The sequence below is a fragment of the Atractosteus spatula genome, chromosome 2 (assembly GCF_055471065.1).
Source record: "Atractosteus spatula isolate fAtrSpa1 chromosome 2, fAtrSpa1.hap1, whole genome shotgun sequence".
Taxonomy (NCBI): Eukaryota; Metazoa; Chordata; class Actinopteri; order Semionotiformes; family Lepisosteidae; genus Atractosteus; species Atractosteus spatula.
The window spans coordinates 61,265,841-61,293,074 of NC_142707.1; the positions used below are offsets into that span (position 1 = coordinate 61,265,841).

Below are 27,234 nucleotides of genomic sequence, written 5' to 3' on the forward strand. Positions count from 1 at the left end.
AAGTGTTAAAGAAGTGGTCTAATTTATTCGTTTTTCTGTAGATAGTGCTCTTCTACTATTTAAGAAAAGGAGTACATGAGAACAATTTTAACAATGTGTTTTTGCGCAGTATGGAATCTCACACAATAAACAGTATATATTAGTTGCAATCTTTAATTCACAAATTCTAAGAAGGAAAACAGATGTGTAAATAACTCAATTATGGTCTGTCAAGAATCACCTCAAGAATTATTTTTCTTTTTTTTCTGTTTGGCTAATGAAGTTTGAAGAACATATCTTCCAAAAAAAATTACAGATTTTGAGGTTCATTTGATCAGTTTATATTTTTTGTTCTCTGCAGGGCCCCTCCTGGGATTTCATTATGCACCTACTTAACCAGATTTTATTAGCTACTCTCACAAAATGCATTTTCTAAATCTAAGCTTCATTTTCATCTAAATCTACCCATATACCTTACTCATTTTAAAAATATGCAGATTAATCTCACTTTTAACATCCTTTGGAATAAGTTTTGTGCAATAAAGATTGTGGTTTATTATGTCTCGATTTGAACATGGTTTGTTTCAGGAAACAGAATTCACATTTTGATATCAAAACTCATTTGACTTGCAAGACATTCCCAAGGGTGTTTGGAGACAGATGCATTTGCATGTGTTTTAAAATCATTTTAGAACTGCAGAAACTGCTTCTGAATATGGAAAATGCTCAAGAATGTAAACAAAACTATAACTTTTTTATTGATTAATTGGAGCGGTTATCATAAAATCTTTAACTATTATCTTGACAGTGCTGTTAATACCAGGCAAAATAAAACCATAACATTTTCCAGAAGTGATCTGTGATTTATCATTAGTATATGTGGACGGCACATACATTATGTGATTATATTTTAAAAATAAATTAAAGAGATACAGTGATGTGAAAAAATAAAGTACACCCTCATAAGGTTCTGTGGTTTTACATATTAAGATGTATCAGACCTTCACCTCGTCCTCACCAAGTTTTAACCAAGGGTGTACCTTCTTTTTCACATCATTGTATAAACATTAGTATATTTTAATAAATCACACTTAGAGGTTTTTAATTCACACTTTCTATTTGCTCCGTTATAGTTTATATAAAACAGGAAACATTTTAATGATATAATAAAACTAAAATGATCGTGTCTGGTCAGTTTTTGGAAATCAAAGGTAAGAAAAGTATAGCAGTCTCAGATAAAATGTTTCAATACAGTAGATCAGTACTATTTTTTAAAACACCACACAATTAAGTTACTGGCTATAATGTGTATTTTAAGGCCATCAAAAGCACTTTGTGTGCTCTTGAATGTGGATGTCCTGAAGAGCCTTTTAAATCTTGCCTTCTGAGCAAAACAGAATGGCCTTTGAAATTGCCTTTGGTGCCACTAAAGTACTCCTTTCCTCAAATTTCAGTATATTAATTTGCAGCACAAATGTCAGCCCTAAAAATGAGGAAAACAGATACTATTAAGATAAAAATAATAGAAACCTCTCTTCTAGTTATTCTGTGCTAAAATGTACAGTACTGCACAAGCAGAAAAATCAAGAGCCTTTTTATGTTTAATTTAATTTATTTAATCAGAACTCTCCCAAGTGGAGTGAGTTTTTGGATGATGCAAAAATTATAGGAGCCCATTTCACAATTTTGCCTTTGACCTTTCAAAGTCATGGTCACAAATACAGACATTTTTTATACAGCACGCATACTTCCTTACAGTTTCTCTACTATACCCATAACCCTATATGAGCTCCATACGGAGGTTTGCAAAGATTTTACATGTAATTGTAAATCTTTCTGAATTTCATTCATCTGTAAAGTATATCATCTACAGTACAGTGTTAATCCTCAGGGCTAATCCTAATCTTATACAGTATAATACTGTACTTAAACTTGACTATATTACTCAATATACCAGAATGAACTTTAGATAATTGATACAAATTAGGAAGAGCTGTGGTCCTACTGTAGATCCTCAGATCCCTGTGGTATCCCGTTAATTGCATCACCCCCATCGGGCCATTCATTCTTTATCAATGCTGTTTTCTAACCATTGACCGGTTCTGAATCCAAACACATGCATTTCCCTGAATACCTACAATACTTGAATTAAAATGCCGACAATATCTGGAATTTGATAATTAATCTTTTATGTGGAACTTTATTAAATGCCTTCTGAAAATGTAAAGGTTCCAAATTAGTATACTTTGTGTGTGTCCATTACTGTTGTTGCTTGTTTAAAGAACTCTAACTAGGTACCTGTAAGCAAGACCTACCTTTTCAAAATCCATGGTAACTGTACCCAGGGATCTTAATTCCAAATAGATTCCCTGGTTTAGTTCTAATTATTCTTTTTCTAACCTTGCATATAACTAATCTGACCTATTGGCCTATCATTGCTTGGTTTGGTTTTGCTGTCCATTAGCAATTTTCCTCTCCATTGGTTTTACTCCTGTCTTAGTTACTGTTGGCATAGTTGTGTTGATGATCCATGATTAACAATTTTCCTTAAGAACAATTGATAGAATATCATCATGCCCTCGACATTTGTTATTCTTAAGCACTTCTGGTACTTAAAACAATAATATAAAGCAAAATGAAAAAGACAATTTTAAAGTAATATCGTTGCAGTATTAAATATGCTTGTACATTACAAAGTGTATATTCTTTTGATCATGCTACTCTTGTGTGTTTGGATTTTTTGTGGCATATTGTACCATACTTCCTCTAGAACATAGTTTGTCTGCACAAAAGCCGTTTTGCGTTTTTTAGCTATCATATAATCCCACTCAGTCTTGACAGGAAGTATATCTGAATTCTACTAATTTCTCAGTTCCATCTGTTTTCTTTGTTACGTGCTACTTTCATATTTGAGCAGAGTGTTTTGGATCATTGTCCTGAAGCTGAATGAATCCTGTGCCTGGAAATGTGTTGCAGAATGAACAGCAAGACACTGGGGAATTTGCTTATACCTTTCTTTTGTCATGAGTCTATTAATTTTTACATCTTTCAACCCCTTATGTACAGTATTAGGCACCCACACACGCAGCAGATCCACCTCCATGTTTTGCTGTAGGCTTTGCTTCATGCTACAGTGTTTCAGCACATTTGTTGCAACATACATCCAACTTAGACTTGTTATTCAAGTATTTTTTTGTCTTTTATTTGAAAGGTCTTCTTCAAAAAGGCAAAGTTAGATTTTTTTTTAATCTTAGTATTGATTTATTTGGTGGATTTACTTATTCAATGTGACTTATGTTTAAAACCTTTTATAGAGCAGATCAATTTATCAAAGCCATCTGAAATTCACATGGGATAACAACACCCAAGAATAAAAAGTTTGTTGAGTTTTTTATTGTTCATTGAGTTTTTAATCATAGTACAATTTGGCTAGTGCTTGGCTGAGGGCCAGCCTCATAGGAGCCCAGGGCAATGAGGAATGAGCCAAAGCTTGGTGGAGGAGGGATACAAAACACAATATCAGAGGAGAAAAGGCTTACTTTTGGTACTGTATTTTTAGCTTTTTTTAATCTAGGAAATGATGTTAGGAATAAATACAAGTTATGCCCCAGCCACCACTCCACATTCTTGTCCACATTGTTTATGGTTAATATTTGTAACCAGGTCATTTTCAGGTTAACAACTACATTTGTGTCTATTCCATCACTAGCAAGCTGTAGGCTTTGCTTGTTTTGTGTGTTGGCCTTGGATAGTCTTCCTGATTTTTCCTTATGTTTAAAAGACATAGTGGCATCTTTCTGGGCTGAACATACATTATCAGGCTTGTAAAGATTACTTGTCTGAATATAAGGATACAATAGAGTCTGCTAGATCCACCTACTCTCACATCATTGGAAATTACCATAACAACCCCAGACATCTTTTCTCCACCATCAACAGCTTGCTAAAGCCAAACTGCCCCACCACATTATCTGCCTCATCGCAACTTTGCAACACATTCTTAGTGTCACGCCCTCTGCAGCCAGAGGGCGCTCCTTCTCTGTCCTGTCTCTTGTGTCCGGTGCTTTGCTGTCCTTCCGGTGTTTCTCTCTCTCTGGGGATATATATTTCTGGGTCTTTCATTTGCCTTTGCTCAGCATTGACGTTCGGATGTCCTGAGACCCGCCTAGCATCAGGTCGCCCCACGTCCGCTACCTGAGGGCATAGGTCTCTATACGGCATTTCCTGAACAGCTGTGCCCGGGCTAACCCCCGTCTCGCCGCTACGCATAGGGTCTTTCTCGCTCTCCTGCCTTTCCATGGTTCGTTCTTTCCGACATCCGTGACACTTAGATTTCTTTAGCTCCAAAATCGACAACTTCCGGCCTCACATTCTCTCCACAACGCATATCATTTCCACACCTTCTCCCTGCTTGCCCAACTTTACTGGCTCCCTTCTTTCCAACTTCTTTCTTCTTGACTGAATTCATCAGTAAACTGGTTTCACATTTGAAATCCACACCAAATGAATCCTTGAGCACTAGTGTTGTACCAACGCTCCTTAAAACTGCTGCCATTACCCCTATGCCAAAAAAGCCTAACATGGCTCTGGACAATCTAAACAATTTTTGCCCAATCTCCAACTTACCCTTTCTTGCAAAAATTCTAGAATGTGCTGTCACAATTTAGTTACATAACCACCTCATTGCAAATAACCTTTTTAACCCCTCCAATCTGGCTTCCGACAGCTTCACAGCACAGAAACTGCCCTGGTCAAAGTCACTAACAACCTTTTAATAGCTATTGATTCTGGTTCTCTTTCTATCCTCATTCTTCTTGATCTCAGTACTGCTTTTAGCACTGTTAACCATGATATTTTACTTTCTCATCCTGAGACTGTGTTTGGAGTTTCTGACACTGCTCTCAAATGTTTCAAGTCTTCACTAATCGCTGTCACTTTGTCTCTCTTGGCAGATTTAGGTCTGAAATTGGACTCGTTAAGACTGGGCTCGATACAGGGTCCCTTACTTTTCAGCATTTACTGTACATGTGTCCACTTGGTCAACGTTTAAGATCACATGGCCTCAACTATCATTTCTATGCTGACGATATTCAAATACGCATACTGACGCAGCCACCTACTTGAACATGTTTCTTCCAGGTTTACTCTAGACCTACAGTATGTAGGACATCTTGAGTTCAACTACTTTTCTCATTCTGGTTCCTTCTTAAATGCAGGTCATAATTTCAGTTTATTCTGCTGAATGGTATTTTCTTGCTGTCGTATTCTAGAGCTGATAAAAATATAGTCTGGTTAATTATTGTAATTGCTTAATTTTACATATAGTGCAATTGGAACATGCACCTTACCCTAAAGGCTAATAGGGTTGCAAGGTGGCTTGGGAATTGAAACTTTGGGTACTGTTCTGTCACAAGCAATGACTTTCTTCCTCTGCCCCATTAACAGAACAATTCCTTTTGTTTTTCATTCAATGAATGTACTGAAACATTCTAAAATTATTGTATTTCTTGTTAATAGATTGCTTCAAAAAAACTTCAGGTAGTTTAATCAAAAAACAGGAATTAGCTGAAACCTCCCATCAGTACCATGTATAAATAACTGCTATATAACTAAGTACTGTAAACTGGGTCACTGCTTCAATTTTTAAATTTGCTTTCTGCCCGAGGGCAGAGAAAGATTCTGACTTGTTAGATTTTAAACAAGACATCAAGAAGTTCCTGCTGCTTGGTGACGAGATGGACAATGATTGCACCTAGAGGACTGAAAAAGCAATTAGAAAAACTACTGACATTGCTTTTCAACCCACAGCAAGGCTAAGGCTTTTGCAACCAGTTCACTTTGTGTTGAGGTTTTTTTTTAATGAAAGCATTGTCTGTCATTTTTAATCCTATTTGCAGGATTGGTACTTTTAAACGTACTTTTTGATGCACACAAATTTTCATAATAAACAGGGACCTACTAAACAAACGGGTTTCTGTTATTTCAGAATTATTTCTGCATTTCTGTTATTAGTGTTATTAAACAGACATGGAGTTATTAAGTAATGGAGTTATTAAACAGACATCTGGGAGGAAGTCAAATTGTAATCTTGCAGTTCTGCAAGTTTTTCACATTTGGTGTTTCAGTCTCATCAAAGACAGATATCCCTCACACTGGGCATTGCTAGACTTTTCCATTGTTACGTCTGCTTCTGTCACTTTCTCAGACTCCCATCATTGCTTGGAACTCGCCAGCTTTTCTATAGTGCTGCTGGATGTGGTGATCCAGCCATCATTCGTCTCTTCCAAGCCAGGACAATAGTTTCATCCCATCTCAAACAAGCAGCTCTCTGCACTTGCCTTGCTGTCTGCTTCTCTTCCAGTTCTCCTGATATCATCACACTCTTCCTCCATCCTCTCTTTTCCACTCTCTTGCCATTTCTCCTCATTTCTGGTCAGGCATCTAACCAACTAGCCATATGGCCCCAGCCTTTCTTTGTTATTTTGTCTCTACTTTTTCTTTTCACTGTCCCCATATGAGTCCTCCCTATTGCCGATGCCCACTCCACTCTGAGAGTGCGAACTCATGGCATTAGTCTGCACTTGGTCCAGGCTCCACATTCTCAAAAATCATCTGGTGTCCAACTGTTGCAGTGTTGACCCTCGAATAACATAACTTTATTAGCCCTAGACAATTTCCTGCATTAGGAATTTGTCTTTCTGCATACCCCAGCTTGCTCTCCATGAGACACAGACAGGGAGAGAGAAGCTTGGGGTCAGAGCACAGGGTCAGCCATTGTACACAGCCCCTGAAGCAGTTGGGGTTAAAGGCCTTGCTCAGGGGCCTAACGGATTAGGATTCCTCTGCTGGCTGCGGGAGTTGAACCGGCAGCCTTCCAGCCACAGGCAGAGATCCTTAGCTACATTGCCACCACTCCCTTGCCAAGCTCCTACTCACAGCCTCTCATGTGCCCCAAATATTTGTCATCCGCACATGGTCTGTTTACAACTGTTTCAATCCTTGTGGGCACATTATCTCAAATTTATTTAAGTTAATTCTGCTGAAATGTATTTTCTTGCTGTCATATTCTAGAGGTGATAAAAATATAGACTGGTAAATTATTCTAATTGCTTACTTTTTTACATGGGCACACAATCTCCATAATAATGTTAATACTTATTCATTCCTGGTCTAGGAGAGCTATTATGTCTTCTGCTTTTTATTTTACCCTGGTCTCTTATTAACTTACATTATATCACTTGTTCCTTAATTTGTCTCTCTTACAGATCTTTACTCATTGAGGATTGCAGGTTTCCTACAAAAGCTGGTAGTCTGTGGCCTCCCAGGAATAAGAATGAATATCGCTTAAATACATCCCCCTACCATACAAATGCATGGATGCACACATCTGCACACAAAACAAACAAGTGATTACCTGTCAGTCATTGCTTTAAACTGAGAGCTCCCCAATCTGGTCAGACTTATTTTGGAATAAGTGCTTTATTCTGTAGCCATGTACAGTAAATGTCTACAATGTAAGATGTATTTTGTTAAATACAGCTAAATGTTCCCAATAATACAATCCAAATGTGGCAAACTTTTTATGGCTCAGCCCTAACTGAAAAGATTTTGCCAAGTATATTATCCATGTCTAATGTTCTGTTTAGACCAACCCAGGAAAATAAAATGAGTTTTCTCCACAGTTTGTTTTTGGACACAGTTAATTTTTTAATTGAAATTCTGATATTATTATCTCTTTCTAATACACATGTCTGTATTAGGGGATAACTATTTTATAAATGTATGTAAAGCATTCATGTTAAACTACACTACAGAAAAAGAAAACAAGTATAATGTCCAAATATTATAGTTACTATTTTTTATTCTCTTTTTCATTGAATTTATCTCTTTCCTTGAACACTCTGCTTTGTATTCCCTTGTTATAAAGAAAGTGCTGGAGGTGAAGACTTCTAGAAGCTGACTCTACAGTACATATCACCTCATAAAAAAGACAGATTACAGTGACCTTCACTGCGGTAACAGAGAGCCTATGCGGGAGTCTCAATTATAACAGTAAAAAGATGTCAAGGAATCAATTCTTCATGTCTCCTAGCAAGATCATGACTTCAGTACACTTGAGAAAAGGGAAAATAAAGCCAATTCATACTGTAGATGCCACGTACTGTAGCTATATGCTGTATAATATATATTGTATGCATATGAAAGCTTATGGAGATATGGTATAAATCACACATTTAAATCTGTAGTCTAATTTTACCTGGACTTATGTCGTTTCTACATAAGTCTGTGTTATATCTTTCTTGTGCTTTTGAATTTAGGGTGCTTTAAAAATTTTCAAGCAATAACTTTGCATAAATTTAAAAATGTGGAAAACATTTTCTCTGAAGCAGTTAATGTTTAAATAGAAATTTCAATGCATACTAAGGCCACTAGATTTTGATTATTTCTGCTGCAGTGTGGTGCAATGTGGTAGAAGCATTGGAACCGGAGCTCAAGGACTTGGGTACGGTGTAAATGCTGTAGAGGCTGTTAAATTGGTTGCCGATAAGCAGCTTGTCATGTGTCTTGGTGTTCTGCTCTCGTACTGCCTGTGTTCGTGCATATCGGTGTCAACCCAATGTGTGTGGGTGGCTGGTTAAGGGACTAAAGGGGTGCCAACATTTTCTCCCTTTCACTGAGTGAGTGTGGGCTGTGTCCTGTGCAGAGAATGTGGGCTTGAACTTGTACTAGAACAGTATTGATTCTTATTAGCACTGCAATATAGCAAACATAGTTTTCATAATTTTACATACATATTTTTACACATATATATTGTACCCTTTTGCCTAAAGATTACTGTAGAACAATAATATTGTCTTGTGCACTGCTGATGCAGAAAGCATTGTACAGTATTTTAATTTTTTTTCTATCTTTTACAACACTGTATCTATGAATTTAAACTGCTGTATTTATAAAATAATTAATATGTTATATGCTGCTGTTCTAAGGTGGTGGTGGGCCAGGAGGCACCACTCTTCCTTCTGGGGACAGAGAAAGTTACAGATTAGAGATTAAACTGAGGTCCTGACCATTGAGACATTAAAGATCACATGACAATGTCTATGTGAGTAGGGGTGTCCTAGGTAAATTCAACTCTGGGCTTGAATAATTTGGCCTTCCTAATTGTCCTGCTTAGTTCAACTGCAGAAGTTGTTTCTCACAACTCTAACTGATTGGCTGTATATTGGAGCTGCTGTGCATCACCAAGGTGAGTGCTACCCTTCAGTGTAGATGACGTGGACCACCTGTAAAGCACTTTGTGATGAAAAGAGCTATAGAAATGCCATCGTAGGAACTGTATTATTGTTTGGATTATTATTGCCCATTTTTGAAATGCCTACACAATCTATCACCCCTGACAACAACTCAAAAAATTTGGCAGGATTGTAAAGGACTGTGGGAGGTTGTGTGAGAATGAAAGTTACAGTATGTCAGGTGGTTGCATGGTTTGACTATTAATTTTAAAAAAACATTCAAACCACATACTTTGTGAATGCATTTGGCTGATTGAAACTGTGTGCACCTAGATGAGTGTAGCTCTTTTTTCTCAAGATTATTTAAATCAAGCTGCTATATTAAGCAACATACCATTAAAATTGCAGCTATCCACAATGTGTATCTTTGCATATGTTGCAGCAAATCATTTGTACAATGTTGTAGGTTTATGACTAATAAAATATGGGCAATTCAAGTCCACAACTGAATAATTATGTTTAGTCTCATGATTTGGCAGCCATAATTAGTACAGATAGGGACATGGCATTCTGTAATGCATATTGGAATTCATAAATGCTCTGGCCAGAAATAACCATGCTCATGACCTTAAAGAGAAATCCAAAACTTATAACACCTTAGAGACTGTAGACAGGGTCATTATCATTCTAGAAGACAAGTAAGAAACCACATATGACCTTTCAGACAAATGTTTTTGTTCATGAAAATGAATAAGGAATTTCCATCATTGATGATCACAGCTTTGAGCTGATAATTATTATTTATAGAGAGAATTTCAGTAACTATGGTTCACCTATGTACTTGTTTGAAAATATTGTAAACTTACATTTCAAAATTTCAGGATGCTGGCTCCATTGGTTTTTACTTCTTAGACAAGTTATTTCCCATGAATCATAGCAGGTAAAGGATGTCCCTGATAACTGTAATAAGTTGATTGCCTACTGTATGTATCTGGCCACATTCACTGCATTGTTAATGTAGTGCAATTTGCAGTGAGTCTTGAGTGTTTGATTGACTGCATTGTTTAATTGAAATGGAATTATTTAATTGATATAGATTTAAATAATTTTCACTATTTCCTTCATCTGCTGGAGGAATTAATGTCACGTCCCGCACTCGCCCTCGCAAAGCCCATTACAATCCCAAACCCACTGTTTCCCGCTCTCATTCCTAACTGAACCCATCACATTCTCACAGGCACCAGATTCCACAGATTCTCACTCCTGAGCCCATTATCCAACCACGTTCCTCTCCCTTCAGTATTTAAAGTTCCCACACACACCAAACCCTGCTCACTATTGTAAAGCCTCTTAGAGTTTTCTAGCGCGTGTTATTTTCTTGTTGGCTTTCTCGGTTTTTGGATTTGACTCTTTCCTTTTTGATCTCGCCTTTTGGATTACGATTTTGGATTGTTTGCCTCTGCATCCCGCAGAGCCCACGGCTACGCACAGGATCCTCGGAGAACTACCTGCCGGATCCCTGACAATTATATCAGGTGTTATAATATTGGTATACTGGGGATCATAGTGAATGTTGCATTTCAGTGAACAATGCATTAAGCTATGTAAAGAGATTTGGAATCCCTCATTCTATATAAAATCCAAGAAACGTTTGCCAGTGTTTTGAATTCAATACTACAATATCAGGATCAGTTTAGAAACAGTAACAGAGATATTAGGTTTACAAATACCTGTGATAGAGATTTATCTATTTGTCCCTCTTTTTTGTCATTTCAAAACTTTGTCCTGTTCAAGAGTAAGTTCCCTATTGTGAACCATTATCTTTACATTTTAAAATGAGTAGTTTACACCCAGTATACTGTAATCGTTTATAAAACATTGCATTACTGAACAGCACAGAATATTATTTCTGGAGAAATTACTATCATTTTCCCTTGAGAAATGAATTGCAACATACAGCATGAATACCATATTTTAGTCTTCATGAATGTGGTAAAACATTCTAATATCTTGATTATAATTTTGTTCTTAGAAGAATGTGTTTCTTCCTTGTTACAGCCTAATTCCTTACAATTGGTTTATCTTATTATTATTATTATTATTATATATATCATTTTAATTTGTTATTATGTACAGGGTGAGTTGGTGATGCAGTGGTTATCATTGTTGGTCTGCACTGTAGGGGCCAATTCCTGGGCTGTTATCCAAAGTGTCAAATTTACCCCTCTTCAAGGGTATTTTTTCCAGCAGTGTCAGCAGTCTCTCCTCAACTTCCCAGCTGTTATTTCTGACTAGACAGCTCTCATCAGTTGATCAATTTATGATGAAAAGTTTTCCTTCAGCAGAGGTCCAGTTGGTTACATTGCAGGCAACAAACCAAAATGAGGGTTGGGCTGAAACTCAGAATTGGTGCAGGGTTAATAGCAATTATAAAGTGCAAGTTAAAAGTTGAAATGTACAAATATGCCCCAAATTGAAACAGAAACAGATTAACCTGTGATCAGCAATCTGGCTGGAGCAAAAACTAACTGACTAAGAGTTTCTCCAGGACTGGAGGTGGGAACCAATGTTATAGAGTTTAAAGGCTAAAGGATTAGTTTTGGGTTTAGGTTTTATTCCACAATGGGTAAAACAAGGGTTAGCAATTAATGTAGGATATGCAGGGGTTAGATTAAGACCTATGTGAGCATTTACACTTAGATCAATTGAAAGAAACCTAAAAAGAGATTAAAGCCACACCCTGGCAGCACATTTATTAACTGGATTTGTCTTAATGTTCTTCCAGAGCCTCAGTAAAAGAATACTGTAGAGTGCTTTTGTTATAGGTCAGAGGCAAATGTAATGTGTTAAAACAAACAATTAACACCAATATCATTCATGTTGGTTTGCTTACAGATTAATTGAAAGCTGTGAAGAATAATGAATCAAAAGGGCCGAATGATAAAGTGTGAAAGCAAAAAGTCATATACAGTACAAGCACCCCAAGTCTAAGAAGGGATACTGTCTCTTCCTTAAGTGAACATCACTTTTATGAAGCTGTACATAACACTTTAACTTCTTCCAGTAATAACTCATAGTACAGTGGACTCACAACGTGTGCGGCCGCAGCTTTTCATGGTCTTCTCTGGAAAATAAAACATAATGAAAAAATGCCTTATTCTCTGAAAAATGTATCAAGCGACTTACAAATTCCAGGAAGCAATTGTTAAGGTTCTAGAGCTAGTTAGTGGGCCTATTCAGTCATCTTAATACTTTATTTTAGTTTAATTTACTGTTTTTATACTTATATTTAATATCTTGAATTACCATAAGAGGTACTGTAAGTAGGGGTTTTTAAAAGGATTTTAAAATGTGACTACTGTATATGCAAATCTGGCTTTAATGACTACTCAAAATCCCTAACCCGCTTAAGAAGTGAGTCGACTGTATATGAGAACTGTTCCGTCTACTTTTTTGTGTTGAATATAAAATAACTGTCATAATAATTAAGCTCCATGAAGCAGTGTTTCACTTAAATTCACTGGTTATGAGTTATGATTACAGTTGATATGATTACAGTTAACGCTGGAATATTTTAATTTTGCTCACATTTACCTGGGAACATACAGTACTATTGTAGTCAACAACCAAAACCTCACGAGTAAAATTACGGGACAGAAGGAGAAAAAAGGAAGCAGTGAGTATTCTGTAGGGGTATAATTAACACACTTTTCTTGGCTGTATCTATAGATGACCCGACAGTGCAGGGACTGGATAAATCACGACATCTTCAAACTGGGGAGCTGATCATTATAGCTGTGGTTCTCATCATGTGGGCAGGTGAGTACTTCAGCCTGGATGTAGTAGTTAAAAACAACTTATAAACAAAATTTCTAAAGAAAAAAGGAACAACACCAAAGTACACTCCAACACAGAATTGTCTGTTATGTCTTACATTATATTTATGCAGTTGTATAATATTTTTAAATGTATATTATGTCCTATGTTCAAATTACTGTGTTGCTAAAGACCATTTTAATAGTTCAGTCAAAATCTAAAAATGATGAAACAAGCTGAATAGTTTGACTTTAACTCACCTGGCTAAAGTTATGACAATGCTGGTTGGCGAAGAGTTCTGTCACACCCCACTTCTGCTTGAAAAGATGCGCATAGCGTCATGTTCAGCAGACGCAGGGGGACAGAATTGCAAAACTAGAATTTGACCTCCATCCGAACATCTGTTCAAAAACACCATGTAGTCCTTGAAAGAAGTCTCCTGAATACAGATGATTTGTGTTCAAGTCATTGCTACAAAAAGTAATTGTTCTAACTGTACTAATTTCTGTCAAGACATAAATTAGTTTCTGCTTTATGGTTAAACAAATCTCTATCAACCTGCAATGCAGAAAAAGAAAAAAAAACATTGAGTAATAATATTCACTGTTATTTACTTTACAAAACATTCAATGCTAATTATTGGTAATCACAAAAGAATATCGACACCTGTCTGTTATTATAAAGTAATTGAAAAATACTAATCATCAAAGGCCTAGTGGGCCGCATTGCCGCATTGCTGCCTTGCAGCACTGGGGTCCTGGGTTCAATTCCTGGGGTGTTATCTGTGTGGAGTTTGTATGTTTTTCCTACTGTATGTTCATGTGACTTACTTCAACGTGCTCTCGTTTCCTCATACAGTCCAAAGGTAATTGACTGTGTTAGTGTTTTTTGTGCCCTGCGACGGACTGGCGTTTTCTCTCAGGATGTATCCTGTCTTGCGCCTAATGCTTGCTGGGATAGGCTCCGGCTTCCCTACGACCTTGTATTGGATAAAGCAGTTAGAAAATGGATGAATGTTTCAAGGGCTTAAAAATTCTTTGGGAATTTGCAATACTATAAAGGTCAAAGTAAAAAAATGTTTAACCATAAATTATAAACAGTTAACCCAAACTGGTACAGAATACAGAAATATATCAGGTGTTGTACTGAATGAAAAAAGAAATAAAGGAATAATAGTAGGCCAAATGAATGTGCAGTAAAGCACTTGTTGGCTGTTATTAAGAAACATGGAAGACCAGGAATTATTGTGGCAAGATCCAGGAGTGACAGAGCGAGCAATGTTTCTGCAAACTGTGCAGAGAATCATTCAATCAACACAGCAAAATCCTTGGACTATAGCAAAGGATTTGACACACAAATGAGGTGAAGAACGAGAAATAAAAGAATTCAAATGATTCCATATGAATTTCTGCAGAACAAAATAAACATGCTGTGTTTAAAGCAAAATACAATGAAAACGACTGAAGAAGTAATCATTTTTTTAACCAAATTAATGCTCATGTGAATCCAAGATTTTCATAAAAAAGCAACAAAATGTTTGGAGGAAGTGATTATTAAGTAAAAGAAAGGTTTCTCATACCTCCTAAGATAGTGTATCTCATAAGATATTGTATGGTGTGTAATGGTCTTCCTTAGCTACTGGCAATGAACACTGCAAAATATTAATAATTTGTGCACTGTTTTGTTACCCACTGCAAGAGGGCATGTTGGGTGAAAGTTGTATTACAGACAAATAACAGCTAAAAGCATTCTGTGTGGATTGTGTACCTACTAAAGAAATTGTTTACGAAGATAAACTGCAGTTATGAATTAGCCATCTAAGTGCTCCAGACTAGAAACCCATTGTGATGAAAACCCATTGCTGTTGCAGTAAACAATAAAATAAGTGCAGATCTCAGATCAGAATTAGCTGGAGAATGGACAGAGACAGCTCCAGAAACATGACAACGATCATTTTAAAAATGTTTAATATTTTTAAAAACAGTAAACTGAAAGCATCCAAATATTTTTTTCCAAAATAAAAAAAAAGATTTTTCATGTTTTTATTTAATCCATGTATGCAATGTGTTTATGGTTTAGTGAAAAGCTGCATCTCTTATTTATATTGTTCAGTAGAATTGGAATTATTGAATTATATTTTTTTAGATTAACTTCCCATTTGTATACAGTGTGTGTGTGTGTATATGGACATACTGTACAGTACTTGGCAATGTATATTTATCATTTTAACATTGCTGATAATGAAATTCTACAACATCTAAGGCAACTAAAAACAACAAATTGTTCTTTGATATTATTCATAGACCCCTTGGTAGTATATTTCTACTTTATGGTATGGGATGGGAACAGTACCAACAGACCAGAAAAATGCAGATATAACACAGACGTATAAAAGAGGGAACAAACTTGAATTAAAAAAATGAAATCCAGTCTGTTTGACTTCTGCTACAGGTAAAGTTTTGGAAATGTCAGTCAGATTTAATGTCAGTCTAAATTAGTAGAATACTTAACAAGGAATGACATTTAGGAGTCAGCCAACATGGATTTAGTAAAGAGCAGCCCCTATTTAGTCAACTCGCTAAAACTCTTTAAGGAATAAATGAGGATAGTATATAGTAGTTAAACTAAAGTACAGTATATGACATAGTATATTTAGGCTTCAAGGAAGCAATTGTTAAGGTCCCTCACAAAACACTGATTCTCAATTAAAAATGTGTAGGAAACGTAGCTAATGTATGCTCTTTGACTGGGGACTGGTTAACAAACATGTGACAAAGCATTTTCTTAAGCGGCAAAACAACTAATTGGGCAGATATAAATAGTAGCGTGCCATGGGGCACAGTGTTGTTGCTCTTCCTGATCCATATAGTAGATTTAGATTGTGAGTTAGAAAGCTACCTACTGTAAATTTGCAAATGATAAGAACTAGAAGCAGTGGCAAATATAAATAATGGGAAGGGAATCAAAAACACTTTTCGACACACCAAGTTTTCAGTTTGGTGGACATATGGTTAATGATAGTATACATAATGTTTGTAATTCAGAACTACAGGAAACCACACATAAAAAGAGATCTGGGTTTATGTAGACTCTGCTATGTCCTTACAAAGAGAATATGGCAAAGCAAATAGAATGCTGACGGCATACAGTCTCGCACAAGGTGTGGAGTTTAAATCCAGGGAAGCTTAACATTTATAGTGCACCACTAATACCTCACTTACTATAGAATATTATGTTAAATGCGGTCAACATAACCACAAAAAAGGACATTATAGTCTTAGAAAGTGTTCAATGAAAGAGCAATATGAATAATTCTGGTTTCAGAGGATCATTGCATACAGACAGGTATGGAAAGGAAACTAGATCTCCTTAGTCTAGAACAAAGGTACTGTAACTGAAAGCTGGTTTAGCTCTTTTTCCAATCAGGTGTTGATGCCCCAGTGATTAGCAGTTTGGCTGCATGTTATTTAAGTTTTGCTACTAAACTGAGAAAAAAGCCAGATGGACAGATGAACCTGTTCTCGTTTTTTTTTTATTATGTTCTAATACAAAATTTGGTTTAAATTATGATTATGCTGCTGTGACCCATTTTAGAATTCAAAATAGAATGTCTAAATAGACTTTAATTCTGCTTCACAATGAAGTCTGTGTGGGTGTTCTGTTGAACATTTAAAAGGGCCATAGTAATTTGATTTGTTTACACGTCATGATTCACAATCACTATTTTGTTTTTTGACAATATATTCATGAAAAGTGTTTCTCAGTATAGAAAAAACACATAACGTGTGCATGAAGGCTGTCACAGCATCTTAAGTTGTTTCGGAAAGAATGGAAGTTTCAGCAGTGTGTAGGTTAGTGTCAGCCACTAGTGATTGATTTTCATAGCTTAAGTATTATCTAGAGTTTTCTCAGAACAAAAAGAGTCCTTGGATTTCTGTCTCCTGTCATTGCAACCAGAACTATCAAAATATTGGCACACCTTTTTTCCACCTCAGTCCATTCAGAGAGAATCTCTCTACTGATTTATAATCCTGTCCAGTATTAAGAAAAACTCAAACCTTCCAGAGAAAACTCAAACCCTACTGGGGTCTGGAAACATAGCTAATTGATTAATCATCCCCCTCATGGAGAAAACCCAAATCTTTTCTGGGAACTGTAACCATTGGAACGTAGATAACCAAGTCCCCTTCCGGGGTAGAGACTGCTACTCCCTCTCCTTGCTCTAACAGTACTAACAGTGTAAATGCAATCTTGATCTTGATCCTGTTTGGCCAGGACCTCTCTATCATAACCATTATCTTACTGGTGGACCTGAGAGGTCTGCTACTGTACTACTTTACCCAATTCAGGTCTCAGTTGCTGACTAGAACCTAATTGCCTTACACGACAGTGTTAAGACAGCTGAGTCGAGAGCTGCCTTCCTATTCCCTTAAGTCACACTGAAGCTCCTAATCCATAAAAGCTAACCTTTGCTCTTTCCCTGCTAGACTTACTTGGAGATCGCTCTTTGGGTCTTTATCTAATCCAACCAATCTGATCATAAAACCAAAAGACAGCTCCTCAGTGGGATTTTGAACCGGGCTGCCACAGCACATGTATCCATTGTGTGTTCTCTTTGTGTTCTCTTTTCCTCTTCTCTGACAACTCGAGTTTGGTGTTCTTTCTTTCTCCTTTCCAATGTTACTCTGATGCCCTCTCACTGAATTAATCTGTGTGTTTATAAAGAGATCAATGTATGCAGTTCGCCCATGTGCACCCATTGGCCCCGATCTCCCTAATAATCCCACTCAACCTAATTAACATTACATATGGCTCTTTACAAGCTCCTTTTGCAATGACCACTTCTCTGTTACATTAGGTTTATTCAGAACAACAAAGCGAAATTGTTAAGCAGTAAATCTTTGACCCATTGAATTACTGTACCAAGTAACGAAAACCCTTTCAGAAGCCCCTGATCACATGCTCCATGTGTCCCAGACACCCTTGTTGGAACATTGGACATGTAAGAGCCTTATCTAGACCTTATCAGATAATTATCATATTTTTGTGTACATTATTTAGGGATAAATTGAATTGTAAGTCACCTGCTTCCGTTTGAATATTACTATTACAATTTCAGCAGTAAAACTGTAATTTAGAAGGACAAGAGGCGCAGTTCACATAGTGAACTTTATTGGGATAACTTGCCTGCTTGGAGTAAATAGCAACCCATCTGTACGGAGGCAAGCAGAAGGGAGCAACCTAAAAGTTTTATTTTTCCCATATTTTTGTTTTGCTCCATGAATGTAATAATAACTAACTTCTAACTTTGAATGTAATAATAACTGTAACTTTTTTTAAAATAGGTGCATGCCGTTGTACAGTATATTTTATTTACTCATCCTTTCTGGTAATTCGCCAATTAAATCTTTTGAAAGACAAGCGCACCAAAAAAACAAACAGCAAATGTTATTCAGAACAAAGTAGTTAATCTTTTGTTAGTGTTTGAGTATGCATCTAAACTAATATAACTTTAAGTACAAGATGAAATAGCTATACATGTATTACTATTGCAATATTGTACATGTTTATTAAAATTGCATTTACATCTTCAAATTTCTTATTCATTGCTATGAAACAGATTTATTCGCTTAAGAAAACACAAAACCTGTTAGTGGAATAAAATGATTCATAAATAATGGAGAAGAAATTATTTCAGATTACAAAACTTTAATGTCGTTTTTTCCTTTTTAATTTATTTGGCGTATGTTTTATTTTTCCTGTATTCTCCAGAGGAAATAATTCCAGGGAAAATACAGTGATACTGCCTCAAGTCTTTTTGTCGGATATTGATATTGGACAAGGACATTTTTGATTGCAATGAAACAGTGACAGTTGTATATTCATATTTTTACTATAACAACTGGCCATCATTATTTCAATGAAGAATATAACAGTAAGACAAAAGTGGTGGAATTAAATTAACTGATGTGTATTCTGTACATGAGGTAGTATAGGAAATTGGAGAACAAAATGAAAGCATGGTAATTGAATCTATTTGGCTACAAAAATGAAAGTGAAAAAGGTGAAAATATATAATTTTCAGGAGACAGAGATTCATGAAATATAAAGGGAATTCTATGTCAAGATCACTTTAAAATGCTCATTTAGTACTTATGGTTTGTGGAATCAATACTAATTATGTTGTAACAGTCACTTCGTTTTCCTAGGGAGAGAAATGGTTAATTTAAGGTCCCTGTTTTTATGTCTTCTATTTTTTAAAAATAAAATCACATCTTTCTTCTATTATAATTTCATTTTTGAGCTATTGTGACAAAAAGCACAAATTCATTACTTTTCTGTTAGATGTAGATCTCTTTTATTAGTACAATGTACTCAACATCAGAGTTAATTTGAACTTTTTGCTTCAGTATCACACAAATAGGAATGCTACTAATGATATTCATACTTGATGCCAAAAATTAAATGAAATAGTCAACTAATTATTTATAATACAAATTAATTTGGATTTATAGTGACAAGTAATGCATCCCTAGAAGACCTCACAAGTGAAGTTTTTCTTCAAAGTACTTTCTGTATTTAATGAGCTCAGAGAGCCTCCAACAAGAAGTTTCTGCCTCTTTGTGTCATTATAGCCATTTCATTCAAATGAATAACAGGCAAGAGCTGTCGCATTCCTGTGGCCTTCTGGCTGATAGGGCCGCTGAACAGAACCTGTACCTCCTGCCAGACTTCATTAACACAGACAAGGTTGCTGTGACAATGACTCTCTGCACAGACCTGCCCCTTTTTAAATGGAGAGGATTGTCTCTCCGTTCCCTGTCTACCTGCCTGATTAAAGATCTCCTATAATTCTCTCTGTCATTGAATCACATTAATTAGATGAAGATGAACCTCCTATCTTCAGCAGGTATAAAAACCCAACTGGTGTTAATTTATTAAAGACAGTAAATTAAAGCCAGCTGGTTGAACTTAACAGTTAGGACATTTTTTGGACAATAATGGTTTGGGAAGAAATTAGATCCTTGTTTCACTCAGAGAGACAAGACAGGTTCTGTTTTCTCTTGAATTACATCATTACTCTTGGAATGGACATATAGTATTTATATATTAATACCTTTCTCTGTGCGTATGATGCGCACAACAAAGACCCATGGAACGCAAGCACATCCATCCATCCTTTTTTCAACCGATACAGGGTCACGGGGGAGCCACAGCTTATCCTGGCAAGCAGCAGGCACAAGGTGGGATGCACCCAGGACGGGACACCAGTTCTTCACTAGGCACACACAAATACAGACACCCAACCTCGCACCAGAGCCAATTTTTCCCAGAAGCTAATTAACCTTCTTGTACTATATGTCATTGGACCATGGAAGAAAACCAGAACATCTGGCAAAAACCTTCATGAACACGAAATGAACATACAAACTGCACACATAAAGCACCCCAAGTACAGCACTGAACCCAGGGCCCTAGCGCTGTGAGGCGGTAATGCTAACCACTACATGACCATGCCACCCATGCAAAACGATATAGAACAAAAATATCTGTGTGGCCAAGAGGAATAATAGAAACAAGAAAAGGTAAAAAGTGTGTGCATTTGTACATGATTTCAGACAAAAATAAACATATTATACAGCAGGTTCTTAATACACATTTAATAAGGTGATCTACATCAATTCAATTCAATTCAATTTATTTTTATATAGCACCTTTAACAACAAGGTTGCCCCAATGCGCTTAACAAAGCCATACATGTTGTGAATACAGAACAGAAAAGACCAGAAGACAATGGAGGAGAGGAACCAAAAACTTAGTAAGGAGAAAAAAAACCTCTAGGGGTCCAAGGTCAACTATTAAAAAAATTAAAAAAGAGATTTAACAAATTTTAAAAAACAATTTAAAAAAGGAAAAAATGAATAAAGGTATTAATCCATCCATCTTCTGTATGGCAGTACTCCATGCAGATCTCAGTAGACAAGCAAAATCCTCCTAAACGATAGCTACAGTATATCCACGATGTCCCTCTTGGATCCTTGGCAGTGATGCAGCATCCAACTCAGATGGTGCCCAGCCCGGACACCATCCAGACATGTGGGGAGGAGAATAGGATAGTTTCGTCAGAACAGATGTATCTACCTGATGGGCCAACACAGAGACACACAATGGCATGTACAGCAGCACCAGCAGCCATGGTTGCCATGGTTGCAGCAGGCTATGATGTAAGGTGTGAGTAGGCTGAAGTAATAGGTTTTCGTCTGGATTTGAATACTGAGATTAACTCGGCATCCTGAACATGGGGTGGAAGACTGTTCTGTAAGCCAGGGGCCCTCTAACTAAAGGCTTTACCACCTGTTTTTTTATTAATGCGTGGAATATGAAGAAGACCTGCATTCTGTGATTTAAGCAGGTGACTTGGATTGTATACATTAATACATTCCCTTAGATAGACAGGTGCCTGACCTCTGAGAGCCTTATAATTAAGTAGAAGGATTTTGATGTCCGCCCTGTACCTGACAGGAAGCCAATGAAGAGAGCTAAGTATGGGGGTTATATGGTCATACTTTCTGCTCCTAGTAACGATTCTAGCTACTGCATTGGGAATTCGCTGTAAGGTGTTGAAAGAGTGATGGGTGCTCCCTGATAGTAGGGTATTGCAGTTGTCTAACCTGCTGTATACAAGAGCATGTATTAATTTCTCTGTGTCTTGAGTGGAGAGAAGCCACCTTAGTTTTGCAATATTTCTTAACTGTAGGAAGCATGTTTTAGATACTGTTTTAACATGAGAGTTACTGTAAATGAGAGCCTTGTGTCTAATATGACGCCTAGGTTACGTGCTGTATCTTTGAGGCAAATTTTTAAATCCTCTGAGTTAAGTGCTGATGTTATAGTAGTCCTATCAGTATTGTTGCCTCCAAACAACAGAACCTCAGTTTTAGAGTTGAGTAACAAATTGTTTTGTTACGTCATGTCTAGGCTGTCCTGTCCTGCACCCTATGCATCCAATAATAATAGGTTTCATGGGTCTTTCCAGAAATTGCTTTAGGTTGTTTTTACATACAGCAGATTGACCACCACCACAGCCAGCAAATTAACAGCCAACAGCAGAATTCTGGGAAGCTCGGCCTGATACTTGGGGTTCTTTTGTGCATCCCAGGTATCAATCTGGGTCACGCATTCTGTACCTCATGGCTTACAATGGGTTTTTTTCCTTTCAGCTGTGATTGCTCTGTTCTGCAGACAGTATGACATCATTAAAGACAATGATTTCAACAACAACAAGGAAAAGGCCAAGCCGTCCTCAGAGCACAGCACACCGGAGAGACCTACTGGGGGGCTCCTGCGCAGCAAGGTGACTATGACCCGGTGACTAGGACACACCTAAAGAGGAGGGAGATCAGCAAGCTGCAGTATATACAGTGCATAAAATCTAGGATGTTATCTATGTGTTTAGAATAGTAATTGTTAAACTGTAATGCTGAGCTGTGATTTACATCGTTGTGAGATCCCTCAGATTCAGTTCAGAAAGCCTGTTGTAAATACAGGTTGTCGGTTTAAAAACCAGTTCACAACCACCTGAAATGGTTCATCAGCTGTGAACATCACACTTGTACTAAGCAATATCACAACAAGCTAAGTGATCCATATTATATACATAATTTTATTTGCAAAACTAACCAAAATGCAACCCAATCTACTTAAATAGTAATACACAAACATACTGTGGTGGTGTTATCTCATATTCATAAATATTCTTAAGTACCTTACTTAACTGGAGGGAGCATGAATAATTCATTTTCATCTGTTGCTAATAATTGCAGCTCTCTATATTTTTAGACTTTTTCTTTATATATATATACCCTAATTTATATATATATACTAATTTAACATATACTGTATATACTGATTCAACAACACAACTAATATCTTATATTGATGTAACTGTCTATGTCAGTGGTGTCCAGTCCTGTTCCTGGAGATACAGAATGTCTGCAGGTTTTCAAAGTCTCTTTAAAGCAGCACCAGCAGAAAAGCATGAAAAGTTAAATTATAATTTTAAGTAAAAAGTAAAATGAAGTCGTGTTAAAAGTGTGGTGAGTGCAAGTTATTTTGAATGTACAGTATATTATATATTTTTTTTTTTTTTACATAAAAAGTTAAGGTCAGGTTTTCATCACAAACTATACCTTCAGGGCAACCAGAATAGGAATTTATTTCCTATTTTATTTATTTTAATTAAAATGATATTAGAAGTGTTAGTAGTGAATTGTAAGGTCATGCTTTTAGATATTACCTATTATTGGCATATAGTATTTTCACAAATGATGTTAACCAAGACAAATGTCTTTATTTTAAATTACCTTCTAAGTTATATGACTGTACTTCCATTGCAGCTCTTACGTTATTAAAATATACAGTACATTGAGATGTCTGACAAAAATGTAGTTAAAGGAGTATTTCTTTGTTTCAAAGATATCTTATCAAAGAGTAAGATATAATCAATGTACGTTTTTCTTAATATACCTGTACTGTAGTAAGGAGGGATAAAATAAGCAAAAGAAATACAACATATTCCTTCATCATGTTTCTATAGAGATTTCACTCATGCGCATGAAGAGAAATATATGAGTTTCCAAGCAACCTACTTTCAGAGTAAATTCTATTAAACATTACATTTCTAGATGGGTAAAATTGAGTGTATTAAAGTTTTTCTAAGAGGTTTTTGTTGCGATTCATTTCTTTGGTTTCCTCTACAATTTCTTTTATTGTTTTTGCATGCTGCTTTGATAGATGGTAGCAGTTAATAGTGGAACTGGGTCAAGGGAGCACTGAGGTAATGATTCTTAGGTTTATACCGTAGGTCAAGGAAACCTGGAATCAGGTCATTCATTTCTGCGCTGCTGTAAGTCTTTATTTCTGCTCATTTATTTAATCAGGGCTGATTCATACAGTACTCTCTAAGGTAGGGATGGTCTGATGTTTTTTTTAATAAAAGTCTCCTGCCTTCTGTATTATTTTTTTTCTTCCCTGGAGAATAGGAATTGCTCCTTTTTCCAAACATACTCATTTGGATTTATTATTATGCTTCTTTGTTCATTGTTTTAGGACTCTGCATTAAGGTTGTTACAGTATATACCTGTTTAATACTATTATTCAGCAATAGCAGGGCTGGTTCAGCTACTAGTGGAAGGAAATTTAAACCGATGATATTAGATGAAAAACAAAAAAAACAGAATTTTGATATCCTAACATAACAGATTACAGAAAATAGTCAGATAGAGTAATGGTGAATGTTGGGTTTTACTTAAATTTCTGTTTATTTTATCCTAAGCAGTCTGACATTTAAAATGTTTGGAAAAGCTGCCAAATACAGGGCATGACAATGCACAATTACAACATTTAATTTGTATATTACCATTAGTACTAAAAGTATGCAGATGCTCTATGATAAAATTAGATCACCAGGCCTATAAATTTTAAGGATTTGTATTTTTTAAATGGCACATAAAGTAGTTTGCCTTACATTAACAGAAGATTTTCAATCCTGCTACTTCCCTATTTCCTGAAAGTTAGAAATATAAAACTACAAAACAAACATTTTGTTTTTATTTTTAATGACTGGACTGGCTCATTTAAATTTGATTAATTAAATAATCTCCTTTAAACAAAAGTGATGGAAACTGGACAAACCCATCTTGTTTTAGTAAAACTGTTTTGATATTATAATGTAATGGTAAAATACATATATTACAGTATGTGATAGCATGGTGATGTTTAAGATTATGTGAAAAATAATTATCCTACTGCTAAACAAACCTATAAAATGTAATATATTCTGGAAGAGATATAACATGTAGCCTACAATATTTAAGATGGGCTTCCTAATACAATAATGTTATGTGCTGCAACGTCTCTAAACAGGATGAAAAAGACCAAGAGACAGTAATAAAAAGAATAAGGAACTTTCTTTAAAGTAAGACCTACTGACATAGACAGTAATGATGTCCAGAGGGATGTAAGCTACCTAGGCAAACCATTGCACATAGAGATCAATTACTTTTCAAGTGCTTCTTTAAAACAGTGTATAAACATCAGGACAGTTTTATTACCTATAAAGTAGGTGCTTCTTGCATCTTTATTGTGGGATAGTTGTAAAGATATTACTACGTGACTAACATTCTTATCTTTTATATCTAGCTGTTACAATGAAAGTTGCTCCCTGGGCTAGGCAAGGAAACATCCTGTTTTATTTGCAGAGAAATCTGAGTGAATTGGGACCTTTTTGTCACATTTATTTTTCTTTCTTGCAGTTCCAGAAAACAGCACCATCAATCAACATCATTGAAGTCTGATGCAAGAAATTCAGATTCTAACTCCCAACCCTGTCTGTGCCAATCTTTCTCTTTCAAGAAAATCTGCAGAGCGTTACATGAATAATGCTATTTCTATGACCAAACCCACACTAAAACTGAAGGCACATTTGCCCCTGAAAACAGTGTCCATGATGTACAGTGCATGATAAATACAATGTTGATCCACATCATTCCTTGAGCTACGCCTTTAAGTACAGTTTTAACACTGCTTTTCAATGGATCCACTTGTACTGTATATTATGAAGAAAAAAGAACAGAAGATGTGAAGGACTAATGGCACTGTGTAAAAATGGGAGCTACAGTTTCTTCAATGTAAAATATCACAGGAAAGTAGCAGAAGCTGGGAATGTTTCTGTTACCTAATCTTTTTACATTTTTTTCTTTCACCTGTATGTTTGTGTTACAGATTTCTGTATGTTACAGATATGCACTACATGTAGGCCAACATGAATTAGGAATTAGACATTTTTATTTTTTTTTTCATTAAAATGGAAAAAATTCCCATAAGAAGCCTTTATCAGACTGGATAGCCTTGAAAATTTCTTTAGTTACCATGACGATCTTTGATTTCATGAACAGTGTCTGGGCTATGCTTTAAAAAGACCTTTTTCCTATCCTACATGTGATTTGGAAATCATCATAATAGAGAAAGATCAAGATGATATTTTCTTCAACAAAAACTGAACTACTTTTCAAAGATATTTTGACTCATTTTTATAGCCATACAAGAATGGATTGTGCTTCTTAAAAATAATATAATAATGAAGAATGTGCATGTTGGCGTTATATTATGCTGTGGATTAAGCACTTAATTTAATTTGAAATAAACAAAACTTAATTTGCCAAATTCCTGTTTACAAAGGTGAACTCACAAATGTTGTCTAAATATCACAAAAGGAAATGTGATTTGTTTACAGAGTTGTCTTTATCAGTCTTTATCACTGCCGGCACTTAATTTATTTTTTATGATATTTGGGAAATGTAGGCCAGATATGAATACACAAAATCAAAAGAAAATGTATATCTGACAGGTAAATAAAGCCCTCATGCACCAAATGAGAACTGTTGTTTCATTTTTAACATGTATGTTTTATTAGAATACACATGATCAAACTCTCTAATGTCGTTCCAGTCAATGGAAAAGCAACATCTAGTTGTAATACCTGTAATACAATTCAACTTTAGAATAATGGATATGTCTTTTCCAAACTGGCAGTGAAACACAAACCATCTGAGGATCGATCTATTTATATAATTTATGAACACACATCTCAAAACTGTAGGGTTCTTCGTCAGTGATGCACATTTATTAGTAAACATATATTGATCAGAAGTTCTAAGTAGCTTCAACTTGTTAGTCTCATTAGACGACACAGCAGATGTTCAGTTAAGCTTTTGTCACGCCCTCTGAAGTCAGAGGGCGCTCCTTCTCTGTCCTGTCTCTCATTTCCGGTTCTCTGCTGTCCTTCCGGTGTTTCTCTCTCTCTGGGGCTATATATTTCTGGGTCTTTCACTCTGCCTTGGCTCAGCATTGACGTTCGGATGTCCTGAAACCTGCCTAGCACCAGGCCGCCCCACGTCCGCTACCTGAGGGCATAGGTTTCTATACGTCATTCCCTGAACAGCTGAGCCCGGGCTAACCCCAGTCTCGCCGCTACGCATAGGGTCTTTCTCGCTCTCCTGTCATTCCACGGTTCGTCCTTTCCGACATCTGTGACAGCTTTAATGTCTCCTTTGCAAGAGGTATCTCTACTGACATGCAATTAATTGCTCCCCAAGATAAGAATGATGGTAAAATATCTATTCTGGTTCAAGCAATTATCAGAGTA

General features: G+C 36.1%; 1 protein-coding gene across 1 annotated transcript in view; it reads left to right on the top strand.

Moving 5' to 3' along the window:
• Positions 1-26,461, top strand: part of LOC148840002 (fibronectin type III domain-containing protein 4-like) — a 90,189-nt gene extending 63,728 nt beyond the window's left edge. Inside the window, exons 4-6 of the mRNA XM_088906695.1 lie at positions 12,942-13,031; positions 22,250-22,383; positions 25,343-26,461. Coding sequence (XP_088762821.1) covers positions 12,942-13,031; positions 22,250-22,383; positions 25,343-25,384 — 266 coding nt within the window. The 3' untranslated portion in view covers positions 25,385-26,461. The remainder of the gene's footprint in view (positions 1-12,941; positions 13,032-22,249; positions 22,384-25,342) is intronic.
• The last annotated feature ends 773 nt before the right edge of the window (positions 26,462-27,234 follow it).